Source organism: Phacochoerus africanus, chromosome 15, assembly GCF_016906955.1.
Source record: "Phacochoerus africanus isolate WHEZ1 chromosome 15, ROS_Pafr_v1, whole genome shotgun sequence".
In the NCBI taxonomy this organism is placed as follows: domain Eukaryota; kingdom Metazoa; phylum Chordata; class Mammalia; order Artiodactyla; family Suidae; genus Phacochoerus; species Phacochoerus africanus.
This window is the reverse complement of record NC_062558.1, coordinates 72,689,275-72,717,002: the sequence shown is the minus strand read 5'-3', so window position 1 is coordinate 72,717,002 and position 27,728 is coordinate 72,689,275. Positions and strand designations below refer to the sequence as shown.

The 27,728-nt window shown below is 41.1% G+C and overlaps 1 protein-coding gene and 1 pseudogene across 5 annotated transcripts in view; one reads left to right on the top strand and one right to left on the bottom strand.

The window, feature by feature from the left end:
• Positions 1 to 27,728, bottom strand: part of CCAR1 (cell division cycle and apoptosis regulator 1) — a 69,573-nt gene that overhangs the window by 38,086 nt on the left and 3,759 nt on the right. For all 5 annotated transcript variants that reach the window (XM_047760192.1, XM_047760191.1, XM_047760194.1 and 2 more), the window contains exons 3-9: positions 13,615 to 13,787; positions 13,189 to 13,233; positions 10,423 to 10,455; positions 6,683 to 6,876; positions 4,042 to 4,156; positions 3,744 to 3,936; positions 378 to 507 (exon numbers count right to left, since the gene is read on the bottom strand). In XM_047760192.1, coding sequence (XP_047616148.1) covers positions 378 to 507; positions 3,744 to 3,936; positions 4,042 to 4,156; positions 6,683 to 6,876; positions 10,423 to 10,455; positions 13,189 to 13,233; positions 13,615 to 13,787 — 883 coding nt within the window. The remainder of the gene's footprint in view (positions 1 to 377; positions 508 to 3,743; positions 3,937 to 4,041; positions 4,157 to 6,682; positions 6,877 to 10,422; positions 10,456 to 13,188; positions 13,234 to 13,614; positions 13,788 to 27,728) is intronic.
• LOC125117109 (uncharacterized) lies at positions 15,207 to 15,297 on the top strand (annotated as a pseudogene).

Genomic DNA, 27,728 nt, shown 5'->3' with positions numbered 1-27,728 from the left:
TGGGCGCAGCCCTAAAAAAACAAAAAAAAGACAAAAACAAAACAAAACACTAGTTTATTTTTTATGTTCTTTATTTTCATATATTTTTAACAGTATATATGTGTTTGTGTGTGTATTTTTTTTTAGGGTCATACCTGCAATATATGAAAGTTCCCAGACTACAGGTCGAATTGGAGCTGCAGCTGCCAGCCCACCACAGCCACAGCAACACCAGATCCAAGCCTCATCTGTTCACAGAAGAGCTCACAGCAATGCCAGATCCTTAACCCACTGAGTGAGGCCAGGGATTGAACCTGTATCCTCATGGATACTACTTGGGTTTGTTACCACCACTGAGCCACATGAGGAACTCAAACAGTACATTTTTTAAAACCTACCTTCGGTCATCTTTTCTGTTAGGTACTTGATCTCCTCTCTCATTTCTTCCTGAAAATCTGGATGGTGGATCTAACCTCCGTGCTGGTTGTGGCTGGGAAACGATACGGACAGGAGGCTGCAATAAACCAGCTTTAAAAGACACAGAAAAAGATATTTTGATTTATTTAAACAAACTTCAAAGGCATTACCTGGTTTAATTTTAATAAAAAAATTTGCTAACATTTTATTTCGGTTTTGTGACCTGTAAATGGTAGAGACCATTTGTGTGTGTGTGTGTATGTATATATATACACACATATATATACATATACATATCTTTTGTCTTTTTAGGGCTGCACTCGAGGCATATGGGGGTTCCCAGGCTAGGGGTCTAATTGGAGCTGTAGCTGCTGGCCTATGACACAGCCACAGCAATGCCAGATCCGAGCCAAGTGTGCGACCCACACCACAGCTCATGGCAACGCCAGATCGTTAACCCACTGAGCAAGCCCAGGGATCGAACCCGCAACCTCATGGTTCCTAGTCAGATTCGTTAACCACTGTGCCATGACGGGAACTCCCCATTTGTATATTTTAAAATAATCTTTTAAAAATGTAAAAACATGGGAGTTCCTGCTGTGGCACAGTGGATTAAGAATCCAACTGCAGCAGCTTGGGTTGATGCAGAGGCGTGGGTTCAATCCCCAACAGGGCGCAGTGGGGTTACAGGATCCAGTATTGCCACAGCTGTGGCATAGGTCACAGCTGCAGATCAGATTCAATTCCTGGGAGTTCCCATCGTGGCGCAGTGGTTAACGAAGCCGACTAGGAACCATGAGGTTGCGGGTTCGGTCCCTGCCCTTGCTCAGTGGGTTAACGATCTGGCGTTGCCGTGAGCTGTGGTGTAGGTTGCAGACGCGGCACGGATCCCGCGTTGCTGTGGCTCTGGTGTAGGCCGGTGGCTGCAGCTCCGATTCAACCCCTAGCCTGGGAACCTCCATATGCAGCGGGAACGGCCCAAGAAATAGCAACAAAAACAACAACAACAACAACAAAAAAGATTCAATTCCTGGCCTGGGAGTTCCATATGCCACGGGTATAATGATTAAAACAAACAATAACAACAAAAGAAATATAAAAACCACTTTTACCTCAGAGACCATACAAAATAATACTACAGACCAAATCCAAGAGCTGTAAGTTTACCAGTCTCTATCTACACATTAAACAATAAGACATTAACAGGGCACCAAAGTATTACCCACACATTAATCTACACAAAGATAAATAAGGCTTATACTGGAGAGATCTACAGCCACCACTTTGAACAAGTAATAAAATTTAAAATCCATAGCAGGAGAATCTGACAACATGTGCCTCAGTATGATGCAGTATGATTTAGGAAAAGTCACTTATAATATGTCCTTGCCAAAAGGCTTTGTACTTCTAGTTTATAGTTTATATAGCAGAAAGAACAAGGTAAAGATATCACAAGGGATCAAGACAAATCCAGAATATTTCAAAAGAACCTACAAGTCAACTACACCAATTTCCTAAAAAGTCAATGTTATAAAAGAAAAAAATGGGAAAATATTTTGGAATAAAAAGACTAAAGAAGAGTTCCCTTGGGGCATAGTATGTTAAGGAGCCAGTCTTTGCACTTCAGTGGCTTTCATTACTGCTGTGGTTCAGGTGAATTCCTGACCTAGGAACTTCTGCATGCCACCTCCCCCCCCAAAAAAAAACAAATACAATACATGAAAAACTTTACTACATTTTTGTTTAGGAAACAAACAAAATTTTTTTAAAGATATTTGAGGAGTTCCTGTGGTGGCTCAGCAAGTAACAAGTCTGACTAGCATCCATGAGACACAGGTTTAATCCCTGGCCTTGCTCACTGGGCTAAGGATCCAGCATTGCGGTAGGCTGCAGACGCAGCTCAGATCCCACGATGCTGTCACTGTGGTGTAGGCCAGCAGCCACAGCTACAATTTGACCCCTAGCTTGGGAAACTCCATATGTCGAGAGTGCAGCCCTAAAAAGCAAAAAAAAAAAAAAAAAACCCAAAACAAAGAAGAACAGAAAAATTGTAAAATATTCATACATTAGATTATGCAATAATGAAAACAAAAACTAGAGCCACATGAACAGTATGAAACTTTAAAATATGGAGTTCCCATCGTGGCGCAGTGGTTAACGAATTCGCCTAGGAACCATGAGGTTGTGGGTTCGGTCCCTGCCCTTGCTCAGTGGGTTAACGATCCGGCGTTGCCCGTGAGCTGTGGTGTAGGTTGCAGACGCAGCTCGGATCCCGAGTTGCTGTGGCTCTGGCGTAGGCCAGTGGCTACAGCTCCAATTTGACCCCTGGCCTGGGAACCTCCATATGCCACGGGAGCGGCCCAAAGAAATTGCAAAAAGACAAAAAAAAAAAAAGAAACTTTAAAATATAATGTTGAACAAAAATCTTACAAAAAAAGATTATATATAGATGCAATTACACATTATGTAAGATTCAAACAAAGCTACATTATACATATATACATACTTAGAGTAACACTATTAAAAAAGAAAAAGAGGTAACTAGCAATGCTGTACTTTTTCTACCCAAGTAGTGATTACACAGATGTTCATTTAAAACAATACCTCAGTACACTGCAGTATGATTTATCACTCTGCTATATTTTTGTCAATTCACAATAAAAGAGAAAATGCCACAATTATTTGCTTTTTTCTTTTTATGGAAACTCCCCGGCTAGGGGTCCATCTGGAGCTATGACGTACACCATAGCCACAGCAAGGCCAGATCCGAGCTGCATCTCCGGCATACGCTGCAGCTCACAGCAACCCTGGATCCTTAACCCACTGAGTGGGGCCAGCGATTGAACCTGCGTCTTCATAGATACTCACTGGTTCATTACTGCTGAGCCACAAAGGGAAATACCCAAGGAAATAATTTTTAACATTGTTTTGATTTTTTAAAAAATTCAAGGTTTCAAATTATCAGTTTGCAAGAGAAAATTTAAAGCAGATTATTTATTTGATGCACTATAGTTCAGTAACTGCAATGTGCCAGACTCTACAGGTATATTAATACCAAGTTCCTAAGAAATAAGTGTCAAACCATTTTTTTCTATTACAGATATCAAAGGCAGGGCAGAAAATTATTAGTTTTGATATTTAAGTCCACAAGAAGCATGTCTTTGAATAAGAGAAATAAAAATACTTCCAAATAGAAATGACCTATGCAAGATATTTAAGCTTCCCTTCAAGCATGCTGGAAGTCTCTGTCTTTTTTGTAATTAATAACATATTCTCATTATTTGAATTACTAAACCATTACATATTAACCTGAAACATGAAAAGCAAAGACACATTCCATGTGATACCTTTCTGCTGTGGCTGTTGTAATAAAGGCTGGGGCTGAGTCTGCAATAGTGGTGTAATAGAAGCTGCTGAAATCTGTGCCTGTAGCAGTGACTGGGGCTGCGGCTGAGCCTGAACACCAAATGTCGTCTGCGGTGCAATTGGCTGAAGTACAGCCGGAGGAGTCTTCAGTAAAGGTTGGGTTTGAGACTGATTCTTAAAAAAATAAAGAAATAAAATATTTTTTAAAAAAGAAAAATTTTTGTAAATTGGATGACTCATTCACCAAATTTTTATGATACCTAACAATATTTGATATACCTGATTTGGTAGTGTCTGAATTCTTTGTGCATTCCATTTAAAAGGCATATTAGGATTATATGTAGCTTCAACCAGTACTCTGTCACCCACTTGAGGGGTTTTCCCTTTGACAGCACTGAAAAAAAAAGTAAGTTAAACATAAAATTAGAAAAGATTTCTCCAAAAAAGATTTATATACTTAACATTCTTTTTTTTTTTTTTTGCTATTTCTTTGGGCCGCTCCCGCGGCATATGGATATTCCCACGCTAGGGGTCTAATCGGAGCTGTAGTTGCCAACCTCCGCCAGAGCCACAGCAACGCAGGATCCGAGCCGCGTCTGCAACCTACACCACAGCTCATGGCAACGCCAGATCGGTAACCCACTGAGGGGACCGAACCCACAACCTCATGGTTCCTAGTCGGATTCGTTAACCACTGCACCACGACGGGAACTCCTATACTTAACATTCTAATGTAAACTATACCTGAAATGAAGCGGGAAAAGCTCTTTTAAAAGTAGATATACCTCCTGGAGTTCCCGTAGTGGCGCAGTGGTTAATGAATCCAACTAGGACCCATGAGGTTACAAGTTTGATTCCTGGCCTTGCTCAGTGGGTTAAGGATCCAGTGTTGCTGTGAGCTGTGGGGTAGGTCGCAGATGCGGCTCAGATCCCGAGTTGCTGTGGCTCTGGCGTAGGCTGGCAGCTACAGCTCTGATTTGACCCCTAGCCTGGGAACCTCCATATGCCGTGGCAGCGGCCCAAGAAATTGCAAAAAAAGACAAAAAATAAAAGTAGATATACCTTCTAGACTTAACTTCATTTTAGAACTGATCATATTTCACTGCTGCTATATAAACAAAGAGTTTCAAGTGGAGGAAATAATTTTACATGCCCTATCTTCCTAATATTATGTCCTTCTTCTACAATACTTTCTTTTATAAACTAAGATTTGTTTGGGGCTTTGAAAAGATGAGAGGAATACAAAAAAGACAGAAAATAGGAGACCAACTTATAGAAAAACTTTATACAATAATTAAACTTAATTTCCCAAAGTACTTTAAAGGAAGTTCATTGAAAATACACTTGAGGAGTTTCCGTCGTGGCGCAGTGGTTAACGAAGCCGACTAGGAACCATGAGGTTGCGGGTTCGGTCCCTGCCCTTGCTCAGTGGGTTAACGATCCGGCGTTGCCGTGAGCTGTGGTATAGGTTGCAGACGAGGCTCGGATCCCGCGTTGCTGTGGCTCTGGCGTAGGCCGGTGGCTACAGCTCCGATTCAACCCCTAGCCTGGGAACCTTCATATGCCGAGGGAGCGGCCCAAGAAATAGCAACAACAACAACAACAACAACAACAACAAAAAGACAAAAAAAAAATACACTTGAAATAGCTAATGAAATATGTATTTCTCACAACTATCACACTAATAAAATACAATTTTGAATCCAATGGCTCAATCTTTCAATTTTATCTTTGTCAATTAAAATATTTCTAGCATGTATTGTCATTAGATTTATCAAACAGAACGTTAAATTTATTTATTTATTTATTTTGCTTTTTAGGGCCACACCTAGAGCACATGGAGGTTCCCAGAGCAGGGGTCAAATCAGAGCTAAAGCTGCTGGCCTACACCTCAGCCACAGCAACACAGGATCTGAGTTGCATCTGTGACCTACACCACAGCTAAGGGCAACGCCAGATCCTTAATTCACTGAGGCAGGCCAGGGATCAAACCTGAAAACTAATGGTTCCTAGTCGGATTCATTTCCACTATGCCATGACGGGAACTCCAGAAAGTTAAATTTTAAAAGGCATATGACTTTCAATCCTTAATTTCACTTAAGTGTACCAGAAAAATAAACTCACTCCTACAAAACATGAGGAATTCACCATTACTAGTGTGTCCAATAGTCAAAAGACACTGTTTGGGAGTTCCCGTTGTGGCAAGTCTGAAATAAATCTGACTAGTAACCATGAGGCTGTAGCTTCGACCCCTGGCCTCGCTCGGTGGGTTAAGGATCTGGTGTTGCCGTGGGCTGTGGTGTAGGTCGAAGACACAGCTCAGGTATGGTGTTGCTATGGCTGTGTGTGGGCTGGCAGCTGCAGCTCTGATTCAACCCCTAGCCTGGGAAACTCCATATGCTGTGGGTAAGGCCCTAAAAAGCAAAAACAAAATGAAACAAAAAAAATTAAAAAGTCAAGAGTTTCCGACATGGCTCAGTGGTTAAGGAATCCAACTAGGAACCATGAGGTTGCGGGTTCGATCCCTGGCCTTGATCAGTGGGTTAAGGATCTGGCGTTGCCGTGAGCTGTGGTGTAGGTCGCAGACATGGCTCGGATCTCAAGTTGCTATGGCTCTGGCATAGGCTGGCAGCTACAGCTCCAATTAGACCCTTAGCCTGGGAACCCTCCATACATCTCCGGTGCGGCCCTAGAAAAGACAAAAAGACACAAAGATAAAAAAAAAAAAGTCAAAAGATGCTATTTAATAATCAAAAGATATCTCTGGTCACATTGTCCATCAAAAATGTCCCAGGTTGAATGATTAAAGCAGAAAAATATAGCTAAGTCACAATCCCATGCCACAATTAAGCAGGTACCTTATAAATATACTTAATGCTAAATGTAAGATGGCATCTGCCAACACCTAATAGAACTTTACCTAAGCTGAAAGAATACATCTTCATCCACAAATCCAAATGTATCGTGCAGTTTTGTAACCACCCCTGTAAAAACACGTTGCTTCTGAGGTTGCGTTTGTTGCTGACTGGACCTTGGTGTTGGATATGATACAGTTATCTGAGCTGCAGGTTGAGGAGTTGACAAGCTTAGGCTTGTAGGCAGTCCAACAGCTGGCTATAAAACAAAATCAACACCAAATTAAGGTAGTGATATGAAGTAGTCTAGAAATTAAAACTATTTAAAACCATATCAAAATGCTAAAAACAATTCATTTCAAGTTAAAAAATAACATATGTATGCTTTGAAGATGAGAATCAAATCTGAAAAATTTTTTTTGTCTCAAAATGTCATTTTTGATAGATTTCATGATTAAATTCCCTCAGATGAATCTTTTCAGAGGTTTTTATGGTTTTTTTTTTTTTGTCTTTTTGCTATTTCTTGGGCTGCTCCCACGGCATATGGAGGTTCCCAGGCTAAGGGTCGAATCGGAGCTGTAGCCACTGGCCTATGCCAGAGCCTCAGCAACGCGCGATCCAAACCATGTCTGCAACCTACACCACAGCTCACGGCAACGCCGGATCGTTAACCCACTGAGCAAGGGCAGGGACCAGAACCCGCAACCTCATGGTTCCTAGTCGGATTCTTTAACCACTGCGCCATGACGGGAACTCCCTGGTCTTGTTTTTTGAGGGCTGCACCCAAGGCATATGGAGGTTCCCAGGATAGGGTCTAATTGGAGCTGTTGCTGCCAGCATATGCTAGAGCCACAACAACGCCAGATCCGAGCCTCGCCTGTGACCTACACCATAGCTCACGGCAACACCGGATCCTTAACCCACTGAGCAAGGCCAGGGATCAAACCCGAAACCTCACGGTTCCTAGTCGGATTCATTTCCACTATGCCGTGAGGTGAACTTCTCACAGGTTGTTTCAGGAAAAAAAGTGACCACAGCACAATGAGTTTAAAAAACAAGGCATATTCTAGACCCTCTCAGAAATTCAAAATCCATAGTGGCATAACAAAGACTCAGGAAGGTCCTATAAAATTGAAATAAGTCGGAGAAAGACAACTAAATATGTATGATTTCACTTATATGTGGAAAGGAATCTAAAAAACCAAAGAACTCATAAAAACAGAAAACAGACTAGGGGCTGCCAGAGGAGAGTGTTGGGCGGGATGGGGGAAAATGGGTGAAGGTGGTCAAAAAGTACAAACTTCCAGTTATATGATAAATGAGTTCTGGTGATACAATATACAGGATGGTGACTATAGTTAAAAAATACTGTATCATACATTTGAAACTTTCTAAGAGAGTAGATATTGAAAGTTCTCATCGGAGGAAAAAAAAAATCCACCTATGCAAAGAGGTGAATAATAACTAAACCTATTGTGGAGATCAAACATGATATATACATTATTAAATCATGTCACATACTTTAAACTAATACAATGTTATATGTCAATTACATCTCAAAAAAACGGGATGGAAAAGGTAACACCTTCCTTGATCTTTCCTGGCACAATCAAGCATGAATAACAACATATTGATTAAAACTTCTGTATATGAGTAGAAATAAAATTATTAAAAAGAAAAGAACAATCATCTGATTCTTCTATTCAAACCAAGGAATAAACAGAGATTAAGTGGGTAAGCAATGAGATCCTGCTGTATAGCACAGGGAACTATATCTAGTCACCTGTGATGGAACATGATGGAGGATAATGTGAGAAAAAGAATATATATATGTATATACACACACACACACACACACACACACACACACGTAGGACTGGGTCATTTTGCTATACAGTAGAAATTGACATGAACACTGTCAATAAACTATAATGGAAAAAACAGAAATCATAAACAAAAAAATGGAAAGTAAGGTTGACCTCTCTTTTTTTTTTAGGCCACACCTGGGTCATGTGGAAGTTCCAGGTGACAGGGTGAAATGGAGCTGTAGCTGGTGGCCTATGCCACAGCAACGCCAAATCTTAACCCACCGAGTGAGGCTGGGGATTAAACACACATCGGGGATATTAGTCAGGCCTGTAACCCACTGAGCCACAACAGGAACTCCCTGACTTCTCAACTGCACTGTACTTTATTTCAAAAAAAAAATTAATAATAACTAAGATTCAGGACTATAAAGGTACAAAAGGTTACACAGTAAAAAAAAAGCTCTTCCACCTGTTCCTCAGCTATCTAGTTTCCTATCCATGGGGCAATCACTTAATAATCACCTAGTTATTATTAGTGGTTCTGCTTTCTTTTTAATATTTGCATAGCATTTCACTCTAAGCATATACCAGGGGTCAATGAACCACAACCCATAGGCCAAATCCAGCCCACAACTTATGATTTTTAAACAACTTATAAGACAAGGATGATTTTTACACTTTTAAAGAATTGTATAAAAGGCAAAAAATAGGGAGTTCCCGTCGTGGTGCAGTGGTTAACGAATCCGACTAGGACCCATGAGGTTGCGGGTTCGGTCCCTGCCCTTGCTCAGTGGGTTAACGATCCGGCGTTGCCGTGAGCTGTGGTGTAGGTTGCAGACGCGGTTCGGATCTGGCATTGCTGTGGCTCTGGCATAGGCCGGCGGCTATAGCTCCGATTCGACCCCTAGCCTGGGAACCTCCATATGCCGCAGAAGCGGTCCAAAGAAATAGCAAAAAAAAAAAAAAAAAAAAAAAAGGCAAAAAATAGGCAACAGAGACTATAAGCACTCCACAAAGCCTAAAGTTGCATTACATATCAAAAGTTCACAAACTTTTTAATGTTGTTGAAAAATTAAGTTGATAATGTAACAGAATAACTTCACCTACTAAGCTCAAACTAAGAAGTACATAACATGTCCAAAAAAATTCCTAAAAATCCTAGCTATGAAAAAATGTAAAAGCCAAAATCAGATTCCCATCGTGGCTCAGTAGTTAACGAATCCAACTAGGAACCATGAGGTTTCGGGTTCAATTCCTGGCCTTGCTCAGTGGGTTAAGGATCCGGTGTTGCTGTGAGCTGTGGTATGGTGTAGGTCGCAGACACGGCTCAGATCTGGCATTGCTGTGGCTGTGGCGTAGGCCGGTGGCTACAGCTCTGATTAGACCCCTAGCCTGGGAACCTTCACGTGCCACGGGAGCAGCCCTAGAAAAGGCAAAATGACAAAAACAAATAAACAAAAGCCAAAATCAGGAGTTCCCGTCGTGGCTCAGTGGCTAACGAATCTGACTAGGAACCACGAGGTTGTGGGTTCAATCCCTGGCCTTGCTCAGTGGGTTAAGGATCTGGCATTGCCGTGAGCTGTGGTGTAGGTCACAGACGCGGCTCGGATCCCGTGACGCTGTGGCTCTGGCGTAGGCTGGTGGCTACAGCTCTGATTAGACCCCTACCCTGGGAACCTCCACATGCCAGGAGAGCAGCCCTAGAAATGGCAAAAAGACAAAAAGAAAAAAAAAAGCCAAAATGAGTATTAAATTTAAAATAAAATCTCATATTTATTCAAACTAAATAATAGCTGGATCAGCAATCAAACAGCATAAAAGAAAAAAAGCAAAAACAACATGCTTTCCATCTTTCTCTAGCATTATATTGCTACACTATTAGGTGAATCCAACAAATATTCATCTTTAAACCCTGAAAGAAAAACCAGAATGGGAATAAAACTTTGGTCTTCTCTTCACTCAGATATCCAAAGGAAATAAAGTAATGCCAAACTAACCTGTGTTAAAAGGGTCTGCTGAGGCTGCTGTAACTAAAAACAGAAAAAACAAAAACAGAAAGAAAAAACATAAGGATAAATCAGAATTGCTATTTCAGAGATGCTTTACCAAAGGAAAAATTCCTATTACACTAGTACTTTATTTCTAATTAAGAAATATGTGAAATATAAGAGGTCATTAGGTATAAGGGTTTCCTACAACTACTTTAACTGTCGGCCTTATATATAAACTAATTCATTCGATAACAATAAAGAAATTATTTTTGTTATTTCATAGGAATAACATCCACCAAAAAATCTGAAAAGTCCCTTGTGGGGTAGATTTCTAGTTCTGCCCCATATTAATTACCATGCTACAGAAATGATTCAATATCATCAGAATGCTACCTCTAGCAAAAACATTACTGGCTATCCAATTCACATATATCCCCCTAAAACAAGAAGCACTCCTCAGAGTCAGATTTGCCAAAGGCATGGAGACCATAAAGGACCACACACTCTGACGAATATAGTTTTTCTGGCAATAACAAAGCATAGCATTTCCATAGCAAAAGGAATTAGCGTAAAGGGGGAAATTTTTAAATTTTGGAAGAGAAGTAAACTTTCTGAAGGCTCAGTATTGTGTTTGTATTACCAACAGGAAGGTCTACAACTAGAAATACTTATCCCTGTGCTTACTCCTTCTCCCCGTCATCTTTCAACATTCCTGTCAAGTTGCCCAGCTTGGAGCTGTCTGTTACACACCAATGTCCCACGGTTACAGGTATAAGAGCAGGAATCTCCTAATGATGCTTAATAGCTTGAGAAGGTCTTTTTTCCTACTACTCCCGTCAAGCAGTCTGAGAAGAGCACGGGCATCATTGCTGTGTGTGTGAGTGTTAAGGGGGCTAAGATTGGGACCAAGGCAAAATTCCCCTTAGGACATCCTTAATGTTTATTAGCTTCTAACTAGTGTTTTAAGCCCAATGGCAGAATCTAGATCTCAGTTCTTTTGTTCATGGCTTTTTATTTACTGTAATAAGCTTCCTAATAAATCCTTGGCAGACTTTGAAAAAAAGAAGAAAAAAAGCTAAGGTAAAACAATATATATGACATTCTAATTCTAATTCAGTTTACCTGGGTCAAATTATATTAAAGGTTAAATTTACCAAATTACCATTTTCCTGTAAGTTATGAATGGACGAGTAATGGCATTTTTTAGGACAAGAACATTTGAGTATTGCCGTTTTCATGTGGTTCAAAATAACAATCTTTAATAAATATATTTCCTAATAGTACTAAAGTAAGTCTAAGAATATCTGAAAACAAGATAGCCAACTTGGACACCAACCATTACCAATTTTTTAGAAGTCTTAAAGCAATTACTAGTGGGATAATTTAATCTTTGGGGAAAAATACAATGCTTCTGAAGCCCTGAAGGACTTAAGCTAAGGATTAAATGGGGGCATGGATCTAGGGATGAGTTAATGGACTGAAAAGCCTCATGTTTCTCTATTGGGTCTTAGGATCCAAGTTTTTGGTCCCTCTCTCTAGTATCCCTTATTTTTTACTTATTTATTTATTTTTCTGTCTTTTTGCCTTCTCTAAGGCCACTCCTGCGGCATACGGAGGTTCCCAGGCTAAGGGTCTAATTGGAGCAGTAGCCACCAGCCTATGCCAGAGCTACAGCAACACAGGATCCGAGCCGCGTCTGCGACCTACACCACAGCTCACGGCAACGCCAGATCCTTAACCCACTGAGCAAGGCCAGGGATCGAACGCACAACCTCATGGTTCCTAGTCAGATTCCTTAACCACTGCACCACAATGGGAACTCCCCTAGGATCCCTTCTTCCTCTCTCGACTGCTGTACTTTCCTGAGGCTTCTTAATGGCACTGAAAAAGGTTGAAGACTACCTCTTAATCCTGGAAAAGCCTAGAATATGTGCTTAGACTAGATCCTATCTAGATTCCAGCAGGTCAAACTCCTCCTTCCTTGACATGCTTCTCCTCAGATTTAGTTTTTCCAACCTCTTCCTACCATCACAGACAGAACCCTTGAAGAACATGATTAGACTATGGGCCTAGGGAAAAGGAGCCAAAGAAACTGCTTTTAGTCTAAGTAAGGAGCTTTCGAATTGCTCAAATGTGCTTTGTGAATAGGAGTTGGAACTACAAGGGGAGGCTTCCTCCCATTTTCAACATTTTTATACATTAAATATTGGATTTCAATATACAATCTTATTAGGAAAAAAAATAGGGCTGGAGTTCCCCAGTGGCCTAGAAGTTAAGGACCCAGCATTGTCACTGCTGTGGCTTAGGTCACTTGCTGTGGTATAGGTTTGATCCCTGGCCCAGGAACTTCCACATGGCATGGGTGCAGGCCAAAAAACAAACAAACAAACAGAAGGTACCGTTCTGTTGCTTTAAATAAATAAAGGCTGAAAGCCAATGGTCTGTCTAGTACAGCACAATAGGACTACAGGTTTCAAATAGGACTAGTGGGCCAAAGACTCAGTAATAAGCATGGTGCTTTCCAGATTATCCTCTGCATGCTTTCTTAGAAAGATGCAACAAAGACTGGGGGCTAGCTGAGGATTTGAGTTTTCAGACTTCTATCCTCCTCTTCCCTGGAGACATTCCTTTCTACCTACCACATTTCCTCCACCTGAAAAGAATTCAAATCACACATTTAAGGTTACTGATGAGAAGTAAAATCTATATAAATTTAGTTAGAACAAATGACTTTTTAAAAATCAGTTTTTAACATGGAAAATATAAACTAACCTGTTGTTGCACACTATACAAGGTCTGCTGAGGTTGTGAATATTGCTGGAAAAGAGATTTTTCAAAGAAAAATATGCATTATTAGTTGTTCTACTCATACTCAAAAAGCGATATCCATACATACACAAAGACATAACCAGAATTACACTAAAAAGAAATTTTCTGAAACAGCTACAATTAAGAAAATATTAACTACCTACACTGAGATTCAAGAATAGAATTTTATCAAATAATTAAAATATAAGAACTTAAGAAGTTTGACTATTCTCAACTAAACTTCTACGTATGTTCTGGGCTATTATAATTCTTATCAACCGAAAAGAACAGTAAGCTTAATAAAACCCCATATACATTCTTTAAAATATTAAGGTACCTATCCTAGCTTTTCATGTCTACGTCACATATTAAAAACTATTAAAGATTCACCTGTTGCAATGCAGCTGCTGCAGCTGCGGCTTGTTGCTGCAATGCTGCAGTCTGAGTTAACTGATAGTTTGCTGGGGTTTGTGTGGTAAGGCCTGCTGCTGCCAATGCAGTTTGCTGTGTATAAATGGTAGGAGATGCTCCAAGGAGTGATGGCTGCTGAACACCCAATGCAGCTAAAATGAGATTAAAGGTGGGGGGGGAATCAAGAATCAAGATTATTTGGATCCCTTCTAGGTATTTATCAATAGTGCTTAGTTATGCATTACAGTCTGCCACAACTTAATAAAAACCTAAAGAAAAACTCCAGTAATGCTTGTTGAGTTTAACTGATTGATGTCCCACCTCAGATTCCAATAGATTTCTACAAAATATATATTCAAGTCACAACAAAAAAGGAAAACATTAATCCAAAAAATTAAACTACAGAATGAATCCAACCCATCTTACCTAGAAAGAGAGGCTACAGTACTCTCAAGAAATATTTTTAGTAAGAGCAAAAGATAAATTATCTTATTTTACTAATCTAGAGTTTGTTTTATATTCAAGCAGATTAAAAACGTACATCAAGGACAGTGTTCCTGATAATGATTTACCCTTAAAACATCCTACTGGACAGAAATTTCATGTACTTGTTCTTTGCATTAAAGGATGGTAAGAAGGAGTATCGTCATGGTACAGCGGAAACAAATCCAACTAGGAGCCATGAGGTTTGGATTCATTCCCTGGCCTCGCTCAATGGGTTAATGATCCGGCATTGTCGTGAGCTGCAGTGAAGGCTGCAGACACAGCTGGGATCCTGCATTGCTGTGGCTGTGGCACAGGCCAGCAGCTGCAGCTCTGATTAGACCCGTAGACTGGGAACCTCTATATGCCACAGGTGCAGCTCTAACAAGACAAAAAAAAGAATGGTAAAACTAAAAAACACACAATAGAAACATTTTAAAAACATGGTTTTTTTGGAGGTCCTGTCGTGGCTCAGTGGTGAACGAATCTCACAGGGAACCACGAGGTTGCGGGTTTGACCCCGGCCTTGCTTGGTGGGTTAAGGATCTGGCGTTGCCGTGAGCTGTGGTGTAGTTTGCAGACAAGGCTCGGATCCCGAGCTGCTGCGGCTCTGGCGTAGGCCTGATTGGACCCCTAGCCTAGGAACCTTCATATGTCGCGGACGCGGCCCTAGAAAAGACAAAAAAAAAACCCCAAAAACAAAACATGGCTTTTTTGCTGGCATCAACAGCACATATATTAAAATGGGAATGGGAGCTCCCGTCGTGGTGCAGTGGTTAACGAATCTGACTAGGAACCATGAGGTTGAGGGTTCGGTCCCTGGCCTTGCTCAGTGGGTTAAGGATCTGGTGTTGCTGTGAGCTGTGGTGTAGGTCGCAGACACGGCTCGGATCCTGTGTTGCTGCAGCTCTGGTATAGGCCGGTGGCTACAGCTCTGATTGGACCCCTAGCCTGGGAACCTCCATATGCCGTGGGAGCAGCCCAAGAAATAGCAAAAAGACCAAAAAAAAAAAAAAAAAAGAATAAAGCCTTCCTTTGGGGGAAAAAAAAAAAAGAATAAAGCTTTCCTTTGGGGGAAAAAAAAAAGATACTGAAAAAAAAATTGGAATGATATACAAAAGATTAGCATGGCCCTTGCACAAAGATGTCACACAAATTCATGGAGCATTCCATATTTTTTTTTTTTTTAGCCACATACAACATACCAAACTTCCCAAGCCAGAGGTCGAATCGAAGCCAAATGCGGCAACACCAAGTTCCTAACCCTCTGCACTGGGCCAGGGATGGAACCAGCACCTCCACACAGACAAGCTGGATCATTAACCCACTTTGCCACAGGGGCACGATAAGCATTCCAATTATATGTGTGTTGTGTGTGTGTGCGTGTGCGTGTCTTTTCTAGGGCTGCACCAGCGGCATACGGAAGTTCCCAGGCTAGGGGTCAAATCAGAGCCGTAGCCGCCAGCCTACACCACAGCCACAGCAACTCGGGATCCGAGCCGTGTCTGCGACCTATGCCACAGCTCACGGCAACGCCAGATCCTTAACCCACTGTGCAAGGCCACAGATTGAAACCACAACCTCATGGTTCCTAGTCGAATTCATTAACCACTGAGCCACAATGGGCACTCCTCCTATATTATATATTCTAAGGGCCACAGATGCAGCATATGGAAGTTTCGAGGCTAGGGGTCACATCAGAGATATTGTTGCCAGCCTACACCACAGCAACGGCAATGCCAAATCCAAGCCTCGTCTGTGACCTACACAATAGCTAATAGCAACATAGGATCCTTTAACCCACTTAGCAAGGCCAGGGATTGAACCCGAATCCTCGTGGATACTAACTGGGCTTGGTACCACTGAGCCACAAGAGGAACTCTGCATTCCATACTTTTAAAGAACTTATGACAGGAACAGGACCATGGATATGGAATATCTGTCATAAATAAATAGGGACAACACAAAAATAAAAAATAAAAATAGGGAGTTCTTGTTGTGGTGCAGGGGAAACGAATCTCACTAGTATCCACGAAGATTCGAGTTCCACCCCAGACTTCACTCAGTGGGTCAGGGATCTAACGTTGCCTCGAGCTGTGGTGTAGGTTGCAGACACAGCCTAGATGCAGCGTTGCTGTGACTACAGTGTAGGCCGGCAGCTGCAGCTGTGATTCGACCTCTAGCCTGGGAACCTCCATATGCCTCAGATGTGGCCCTAAAAAGTAAAAGTAAATAAATAAATAAATAATAGGGGTTCCTTTCAGTGGTTAATGAACCTGAATAGTATCCATGATGATGCAGGTTTGATCCCTGGCCTCGATCAGTGGGTTAAAGATTCGGTGTTGCTGCAAGCTATAGGCTTGGCTCTGATCCTGCACTGCTATGCCTGTGGCGTAGGCTGATAGCTACAGCTCCAATTCGACCCCTAGCCTGGGAACCTACGTATGCCACTGGTGCAGCCTTAAGACGACAAACAAAAAATAAAAATAATTCAAAACCCAAAGTTTTTAATTTTAGTGCACTACTATACTGAGCAATGAGCGACAACCACAGAGTGCTTTAACAATCATTTGTTTAAGCCAAATAACTGCAGAGAGGGCTCAGAAGGAGAGACTTCGCAATTTAATGCTTACGGTATGCTCAAACAAGGTTAAAAACTGAAGAGGGAATTCCCATCGTGGCTCGTCAGTGATGAACGTTACGTCCATGAGGACGAGGATTCAATCCCTGACCTCACTCAGTGGGTTAAAGATCCAGTGAAGGAGTTCCCGTCATGGCGCATTGGTTCACGAATCTGACTAGGAACCATGAGGTTGCGGGTTCGGTCCCTGCCCTTGCTCAGTGGGTTAACGATCGGGCGTTGCCGTGAGCTGTGGTGTAGGTTGCAGACGCGGCTCGGATCCCACGTTGCTGTGGCTCTGGTGTAGGCCGGTGGCTACAGCTCCGATTGGACCCCTAGCCTGTGAATCTCCATATGCCGCGGGAGCGGCCCAAGAAATAGCAAAAAGACCAAAAAAAAAAAAAGATCCAGTGAAGCCGTGAGCTGTGATGTAGGTGTAGGCCAGTGGATACAGCTCCAATTTGAACCCTAGCCCGGGAACTTCCATATGTCACAGGTATGGCCCTAAAAAAAAGACTAAATAAGCACTGAAGAGAACATGAGAAAGATTTTACTTGATGCTTTTATGCAATTCCATTAAATGCAAAAGCACTATCAACCATAAATTAGTCTAACACTGCACTTCCCAAAACTGTTATTTCCTGGAACAAGGACTAGTTTCCAAAGAACTGAAGTTTGAAAAAAAAGGGATGTAAAATTTAAAAAGTTTAGGAAACAGTGTATTAAAGCACACATTTTTACTGTGCTTTGATAAGAAACTTTATTTTTTTTTTGTCTTTTTGTCTTTTGTTGTTGTTGTTGTTGTTGTTGTTGCCATTTCTTGGGCCTACGCCAGAGCCACAGCAACGTGGGATCCGAGCCGCGTCTGCAACCTACACCACAGCTCACGGCAACGCCGGATCATTAACCCACTGAGCAAGGGCAGGGACCGAACCCGCAACCTCATGGTTCCTAGTCGGATTCGTTAACCACTGCGCCACGACGGGAACTCCAGAAACTTTATTTTTTTTTGATAAGAAACTTTAATATGCCACTAAGCACTATGAACCTCAAAGATGTTGCCACTAAAGCAGTATTTGCTGATGTAATACTCCCTTTTCAAAAACATTTTGCTTATACCTGAGAATAACCTGAAAAAATACTGCTCTATAGCTTTGGTTAATGACCCTTTTTCTTCTCTGGCTGCCTCAAAACATACTGAGCCCCCGAGCCAGGGATCAGATGCAAGCCACAGTTCAGACCTATGTCACAGCTGCCGCAACAGTGGACCTTTAAACCACTGTTTAAACCCACAGCTCCAGAGATGTTGCCAATCATGTTGCAGGACAGCAGGAACTCCAATAACCCTTTTCACCTTTTTTTTTTTTTTTGTCTTTTTACCATCTCTTGAGCCGCTCCCATGGCACATGAAGGTTCCCAGGCTAGGGGTCCAATCAGAGCTGTAGCCACCAGCCTATGCCAGAGCCACAGCAACACAGGATCCGAGCCGTGTCTGCGACCTATACCACAGCTCATGGCAATGCCAGATCCTTAACCCACTGAGCAAGCCCAGGGATCGAACCCGCAACCTCATGGTTCCTAGTCGGATTCGTTAACCACTGTGCCACCATGGGAACTCCCAATAACCCTTTTCAAAGAACAACTTTGTGCCTTATAGGAACAGAATAGAGGCCATTAATGAATTAACCAAAGCAACTAGTCTCGAATCTTCCAGAAAATCTTTTAGGTGAGGTTCACCATCAATCAGCTGTTTAAAAACCCAGATTAATTCTACTTAAAAATAAAACAAACCAGAGTTCCCATCATGGTTCAGTGGTTAACGAATCAGACTAGGAACCATGCGGTTGCAGGTATGATCCCTGGCCTTGCTCAGTGGGTTAAGGATCTGGCGTTGCCATGAGCTGTGGTGTAGGTTGCAGACGTGGCTCGGACACCGAGTAGCTGCGACTATGGCGTAGGCCAGTGGCAACAGCTCCGATTCGACCCCTAGCCTGGGAACCTCCATATGCCGCAGGAGCAGCCCTAGCGAAGGCAAAAAGACAAAAAAATAAATAAATAAATAAATAAAACCAACAATAAAGATACGCAATAACAAATCCCAGAAATAATGTTTGAAATTTGTATCAATTACAAAGTATTCCCTATTAAAACACAGATTTTTTTTTTTTCTTTACTGCTGCAGCTGCCCCATACAGAAGTGGCCCGGCTAGTAGGTCAAATCAAAGCTGCAAGGGCCGCCTACACCACAGCCATGGCAACATCAGATCCTAGCAGAAACTGTGGCCTACACCCCCACTTGTGGCAATGTAGGATGCTTAACACACTGAGTAAGGCCAGGGGTTGAACCGCTATCATTACAGAGACAACATCAGGTCCTTAACCTGCTGAGCCACAAGAGGAACTCCAACACTAAATTTTAAAAACTAAAAAAGTAATAAAACCACTTCCTACAAACAAAAGCCCAGGACGAGATGGCTTCACAGGCGAATACTACCAAACATACAAAGAACTTATACCCATTCTCCTTAAACTTTTCCAAAAGGTTGAAGAAGGAACACTCCCAAAGACATTCTATGAAGCCACCATCACCCTACCCTAATACCAGAACTAAAGATACTACCAAAAAAGAAAATTAGAGACCAATATCTCTCTTTTTTTTTTTTTTTTTTTGCTTTTTATGGCCACACCCATAGCAGACAGAGGTTCCCAGGCTAGGGGTCCAATCAGCTACAGCTGCCGGCCTACACCACAGCCACAGCAATGCAAGATCTGAGCCCAGTCTGTGACCTACACCACAGCTCACGGCAACACCAGATCCTCAACCCACTGAGGGAAAGCCAGGGATGGAACCTGCAACTTCATGGTTCCTAGTCAGATTCGTTTCCGCTGTGCCAATATGGGAACTCCTAGACCAATATCTTTGATGAATACAGGCATGAAAATTCTCAACAGAATTTTAGCCACCCAAATCCAACAACATATAAAAAAGATCACACACCATGACCAGGTGGGATTCATCTGGTTCACGAGGATGGTTCACAAGGATGGTTCAACATGCAATCAAAGCCATACACCACATTAACATAAGAAAAGTCAAAATCCTCTTGATCATCTCAATGGACACAGAAAAAGCATTTGACACAATATACATTCATGATAAAAAAACTCTTACAAAAGTGGGTATAGAGGAAACACACTTTAACATAAAGCCATTTATGACAAATCCACAGCAAATATAATACTCAATGGAGAAAAGCTGAAAGCCTTCCCGCTAAAATCTGGAACGAGGCAAGAAGACCCACTCTCACCACTTTTATGCAACACAGAAGTCCTAGCCATAGCAATCAGACAAACAAAAGAAATAAAAGGTATCCAAATTGGAAGAGAAGACGTAAAATTATCCCTGTATGCACATAACATGACACTACTGAAAACCCTAAGGACTCCACACAAAAACTACTCAAATCAATCAACGAATTCAGCAAAGTAGCAGGATACAAGATTAACATTCAGAAATTGGTGGCATTTCTGTATACTAACAATGAAACATTAGAAAAGGAATATTAAAAAAAAATTTTTAAATCGCACCCCCAAAAAATAAATACCTAGGAATAATCTTGACCAAGGAGGTGAAAGACTCGTTTGCCAAGAACTATAAAAACATTAATCAAGGAAGTTAAAGAGGATTCAAAGAAATGGAAGATATTCTATGCTCCTGGGTTGGAAGAATTTATCTTAAAGGTGGCCATACTGGAGTTCCTGTCATGGTACAATGGTTAGCAAATCCGACTAGGAATCATGAGGTTACGGGTTCAATCCCTGCCCTTGCTCAGTGGGTTGGGGACCCGGCATTGCAGTGAGCTGTGGTGTAGGTCGCAGACGCGGCTTGGATCTGGCGTTGCTGTGGCTCTGGTGTAGGCCAGTGGCTACAGCTCTGATTAGACCCCTAGCCTGGGAACCTTCATGTGCCATAGGAGCGGCCCAAGAAATGGCAAAAAGACAAAAAAAAAAAAAAAGAAAAGAAAAAGAAAAAGAAACTATAAAACAGACTGATTGGTACTAAAAGGCTCAACTGCTAGGAGAAATTTATGGGAAGGAGATGCTTCACACTACTAGCTAGTTAGTCCAGATTTTGTAAAATTACTGTGCACATTGTTGTGGCTCTTCTATGTCTCTAATATAGCTCTTAAAAATCATTTAGAGGAGTTCCCGTCGTGGCGCAGTGGTTAACGAATCCGACTAGGAACCATGAGGTTGCGGGTTCGGTCCCTGCCCTTGCTCAGGGGGTTAACGATCCGGCGTTACCACGAGCTGTGGTGTAGGGTGCAGATGCGGCTCGGATCCCACGTTGCTGTGGCTCTGGCGTAGGCCAGTGGCTACAGCTCTGATTCGACCCCTAGCCTGGGAACCTCCATATGCCGTGGGAGCGGCCCAAGAAATAGCAAAAAGACAAATAAATAAATAAATAAAGGGAAATTTAAAAAAAAAAAAAAATCATTTAGAGGAATTCCTGTCACGGCTCAGCAGTAATGAACCAACTGCTATCCATGAGGATGCAGGTTCAATTCCTGGCCTTATTTAGTGGGTTAAGGATCCGGTGTTCCCCTGGAGCTGTGGTACAGGTCACAGACGAGGCTCAGATATGGTGTTGGTGTGGTTGTGGTGTAGGCAGGGGGCTACAGCTCTAATTCAACCCCCAGCCTGGGAATTTTCATATGCCACGTGTGAGGCCCTAAAAAGACAAAAAAAAAAAAGAAAAATCATTTACAGAAGTTCCGTCCTGGAGTTCCTGTCACGGTGCACCAGAAACAAATCCGTCTAGGAACCATGAAGTTGCGGGTTCCATCCCTTGCCTTGCTCAGTAGGTTAAGGACCCAGCGTTCCCATGGGCTGTGAATCCTGGGTTGCTGTAGCTGTGGTGTAGACTAGCAGCTGTAGCTCCAATTTGACCCCTAGCCTTGGAGCTTCCATATGCTGCAGGAGAGGCCCTAAAAATAAATAAATAAATAAAAATTTAAAAATAAAATAAAATATAAATGAATAAAACAAAAATCAGGAGTTCCCTTGTGGCACAATGAGTTAAGTATAAAGTGTTGTCACTGCAGCAGCCTGGGTCACAGCTATGTCTCAGGTTCAACCCCTGGCCTGGGAACTTCCACATGCTGCAAGTGTGGCCAAAAAAAAGTCTACAAACAATACACACTGGAGAAGATATGGAAAAAAGAGAACTCTCCCATACTGCTGGTGAGAATGTAAATTGGTACAAAAACTAAGAATACCAGTATGGCGGTTCCTTAGCTAAATACAGAACTACCATATGACCCAGCAATCCCACTCCTGGGCATATATCCAGAGAAAATAGTAATTAAAAAAGATACACACACTCCAATGTTCACTGAAACACTATTTACAATAATAAGACATGGAAGCAACCTAAATGTCCATCAACAGAAAAATGGGAGTTACCGTCATGGCGCGCAGTGTAAACGAATCCGACTAGGAACCATGAGGTTGCAGGTTCGATCCCTGGCTTTACTCAGTGGGTTAAGGATCTGGTGTTGCTGTGAGATGTGGTGTAGGCTGACAGCTGTAGCTCCAATTAGACCCCTAGCCTGAGAACCTCCATAAGCCGTGAGTACAGCCCTAAAAAGATAAAAGACCAAAAAAAGAGAATAAAGAAGATGTACATATACATATACAACAGAATACTACTCACAATAAAAAAAGAATGAATACCATTTCTAGCAACTGAATAGATCTTGAAATTATCATACTAAGTGAAGTAAGTCAAAGACAAATATAGTATCACTTGTATGTGGAATCTAATAAAACATGATAAGGAAGTACCCACTATAGCTCAGCAGGTTGTGAACCTGACTAGTATCCAAGAGGATTCGGGTTCGATCCCTGGCCTTGCTCAATGGGTTAAGGATCTGGTATTGCCATGATCTGTCACGTAGGTCACAGACATGGCTCAGTTCCCACATTGCTGTGGCTTTGGGATAGGCTAGCAGCTGCAGCTCTTATTTCACCCCTCGCCTGGGAACTTCCAAACACCCGAGGGTGTGCCCCTAAAAAAAGCCAAAAAAATTTTTGTGAACAATTAAAAAAAATGATACCTATGAATTCATTCATACAACAAAATCAAACTTGCAGATTTCAACATCAAACTTAGTTACCAAAGGGGAAACTACTGGGGTGGGAGGATAAACTGGGAGAATGGGATAAACGCAGTACATACTATATATAAAATAGATAACAAGGACCTACTTATATAGCATAGAGAGGTCTATTCAATGTTCAGTAATAACATACAGGGGAAAAAAGAATAGGTATCTATATGTATAACTGACTCATTTTACTGTATACCTAAAACTATAAAACATCGTAAATCAACTACACTAAAATTTTTTAAAAATCATTTATATTTCAGATTTTAATCTCACTGAAGTATATTTCATTAAAATTTATTATGCTTCTCTTTTTTTGTGGACATCTGAGAAGCTACCCTTGAATATTCCTATATAGTATTCTCTATTCTTATGAATTACTATAATCAATATTCTGCAAGATAATTTTATAGCTTGCAAAGTATAAGGGTATTAATCTCTGATTTAATCTTTCTCTCTCTGTAAGTGGCCACATTATCAGTTAGAGATCTTTTCCATTTATCCATATTGGAACAGTCTGTTCATTTATCTGTACCTGATTCAACAGATTGCTGAAGGTCTCATGACCTAACTGAAACAGATATACTTGTAACTAAGTATCAATATTTCCACAGACAAACCAAAGAAATGAGCCCTAAATGACCAGAGACTATCAGAGGTAAAGTAAATTTAAGGGACAGGTTTCCTTTAAGCACAAAAGTAAAATTAATTTCTAAAACATAAAATCAACTTCATATGACTAAGGCATTCAAGTCATGACATACTAGTAATAACTATATACTGAATACTAGTACACACAGCTTTAAAACACATGAGAAACCTGTCCCCTATTTGTTGTCCCTTGTAAGATCACTCACAAATTTAAAGATCCTTATTACCTTTATACCTATTGTTACTAAAACAAGTCATCCTTCTAAAATACTAAAATCCAAAACCTCATATATACATATATATAAATAAATATATAACTGAAACTCTTTATTACACACTTGACACTAACATAACACTGTAAATTATCTACAACTCAATTTGAAAAAATAACCTAGAGGAGTTCTCCTGTGACAAAGAGGGTTAAGGATACAAAGTTGTTATTGCAGAGGCTTCAGTCACTACTCTGGTGTGGATTCAGTTCCTGGCCCCTGACCCAAGAACTTCCACATGCTGAGGGCATGACCAAAAAAAAAAAAAAAGAAAAAAAGAATAGGTCTGAATTGGCTAATTCGATCCCAACATTTTCATACAGTTGTAATTATATACATACGCAAATATCCTGAGTCAAACATACTGAAGAAATTCCTAAATCAATATAATTAATTAATATAAGGGCTACTTAAGATTCAGTGACTTGCCAGCTCTCTCTGAATGTCACTTTAAAACAATAGAAAATTCTTAAAACTTTCAAACCTAAAAGCTCTCTAGTTAAGGAGGTCTCATTGTGGTGCAGCAGAAATGAATCTGACTAGGAACCATGAGCTTGCAGGTTCGATCCCTGGCCTTGCTCAGTGGCAAGAATCTGGCATTGCTGTGGCTGTGGTGTAGGCCAACAGCTGTAGCTCTGATTAGACTCCTTCCCTGGGAACCTCCATATGCCACGAGTGCAAAAATAAATAAATAAATACATGCTCTAGTTAGGTGTGACTGTCACTGAATATGTACCACAGCACTTCAGCCAGGAGATGGGAAAATAGGGTAAATATTAAAAACAAATATTTCAGTGTAGGAGATGAGAAATAGTGCTGGGAATATAGATCTTGAGTACCATGAAGGAGTTTGGAATGTATTCTAAAAATCCTTGAAGGTATTTTTGAGAATAAATAAAAGCACAGAGTTAGGGAAGAAACAATGAACTACAATTCTGTGATCTAATACTGGACTCTTCTGTGACATTATATAGAAAACAAATTTCTTCACTTTCCTAGGCTTCAAATTCTTCACCTGTTAGAGAAAGGAGTTGAGGAAGAATCTACATCAAGGCTTATCCAGCTCTGGAAAATTTACAGAAAATCAAACTCTAGGAATATCTTATCTAACAGATATACATTGGAATTGGGGGAGAAATAATAAGTACCATACCCAGTAAGTTAAGACAGGAAAGCAAACAAAAGTAGTTAGAACTTAATAAAGGATAATAAATACAGAGCACCATCAAGTGACAGGTGGGGAAGAACATCCCGATTTCAGTGCATGATTTATGATAATCATTATAGATTAGGATATAAGGTCTGGGAAGGGTATGAAAGGGCCTAAAAGTTGAGAGACTTTGGCATAGGATCTGTAACCAAGAAAAAGCTGCTACTGATGCAGTTATCCAAATGTTACCTGCAGAGGGCGTAAATGTAAGATACAGGCATAAATTTTGAGGCAATTTCAAAAGAGTAAAAGTCAAGGTTTTGATATATGAATGAATATAGGGAATAAAAGAAAAGAAAACTACAGATGACAGATTACGACATCTAGAAATTGCTAATGCTCCTTAACTGAACAGACTCTGCACTAAAACTAATCAAAAACAATTCAGGAGTTCCCATCGTGATTCAGTGGAAACGAATCTGACTAGCATCCATGAAGACACAGGTTCAATCCCTGGCCTCACTCAGTGGGTTAAGGATCCGGCATTGCCACGAGCTATGGTGTAGGTCAAAGGTGCGTCTCACATCCTGCATTGCTACAGGCAAGCAGCTATAGCTCCTATTTGACCCCTAGCCTGGGGACCTCCATATGCCATGGGTACAGCTCTAAAAAGACAAAAAAAAAACCTCAAATACTGATCTTCAATTTTATGACAAATTTCAGCAAAAAACTGTTAGTGTTCATACTTTTACAGTTTTTAATCTTATTTTTAACATTATTTTAAAGATGATATCTGTGTGAGTGCACTGACATTTTCAAATCACTGTCTGGTGAAAATTTTCAGTTAGTATAAATACAAAATAACCCTGCGAGAAAATAGAAAAGCAAAGCCATTAACTAAACAAAACTATGTTAAGTTATATACAAAAAGAGTGGTCATTTTTATATTGCTTTCAGGAGAAAAAGTAAAACATATAAGCACAGATCAAAATATTTCATTTGAATTGAATTCTTTAACCTCTTTCTTCTGCATGATCATTTATGACAATGACCTTTGATACCAATGTATCTGGTTCAATGTGTGTGTGTTTTTTTTTTTTTTAACCAGAGTAAAACTGGCACCTATACTATTAACCTAATTTTTTGTTTTTTTTTTTGCTTTTTAGGGCCACATCTCGGCATATGGAAGCTCCCTGGCTAAGGGTTAAATTGGAACCACAATAATGCCAGATCCAAGCCATGTCTGTGACCTATACCACAGCTGATGGAAGATCCCTGACCCACTGAATGAGGCCAGGGATCGAAACCACATCCTCATGGTAAAACTAGTCAGATTGTTAAAACTAGTCAGATTCATTTCCATTGTACCACAATGTGAACTCCCGAATTAAGTCCTTTTAATGCCCTTAGTTGAAATTTTTTCTGAAATTTTATTTGAAGTTGTCAGGAAAAAATTTAAGGTGCTATATACTTAGGTGAGAACGATCTCCAGGAGTTCCCATCATGGCGCAGTGGTTAACGAATCCGACTAGGAACCATGAGGTTGTGGGTTTGATTCCTGCCGTCGCTCAGTGGGTTAAGGATCTGGCATTGCCATGAGCTGTGGTGGAGGTCGCAGACGCCGCTCAGATCCTGAGTTGCTGTGGCTCTCGCGTAGGCCGGTGGCTACAGCTCCGATTCAACCCCTAGCCTGGGAACCTCCATATGCCGCGGGAGCGGCCCAAGAAATAGCAAAAAAATTAATCAATTAATTAATTTAAAAAAAAGATCTCCAGGAGTTCCCATCGTGGCGCAGTGGTTAATGAATCCAACTAGGAACCATGAGGTTGCGGGATCAGTCCCTGCCCTTGCTCGGTGGGTTACCGATCCGGCGTTGCCGTGAGCTGTGGTGTAGGTTGCAGACGCGGCTCGGATCCCGAGTTGCTGTGGCTCTGGCGTAGGCCGGTGGCTACAGCTCCAATTCGACCCCTAGCCTGGGAACCTCCATATGCCGCGGGAGCGGCCCAAGAAATAGCAACAGCAACAACAAAAGACAAAAACAAAAACAAAAACAAAAAGATCTCCAATGAAATGAGGTGTAAATGAAACATATTTGAATGTCCTTAGGACTGAAAATAATTTAACTCTGACAAAAATTAGCTTGGCTCTGAGAATCAACTCTAATAAGATTATAATTGGACACACAGGCTTGTAAATAAAGGCATGAAAATATCAAGATTTCAGGAAACAGCCCAAAATACAGCACCTAGAAATTAAATTTTTTTTTGTCTTTTAGGGCCGCACTTGCGACGTACGGAGGTTCCCAGGCTAGGGGTCGAATCAGAGCTGTTCCTACCAGCCTACGCCAGAGCCACAGCAAATGCTAGATCGAAGCCGCGTCTGTGACCTACACCACAGCTCATGGCAATGCCGGATCCTTAACCCACTGAGCAAGGCCAGGGATCAAACTCACAACCTCATGGTTCCTAGTCGAATTCGTTTCCCCTGAGCCATGGACAGGAGCTACGAAATTAAATATTTTAATAAAAACATTATCACTAGAGTTCCAATTAGAACCTATTCCAGGATGTTTATAAGAAAAGTAAACATAGATGGCAACAAAATACTTGCTTACTTACTGAAGTCATGATGGAGCAATAAAATTTTTAGAGTTTAAAAAAACTATGATTGGAGTTCCCGTCATGGCAAGCAGAAATGAATCTGCTGCGGTATAGGTCGCAGACATGGCTCAGATGTGGCAGTGCTGTGGT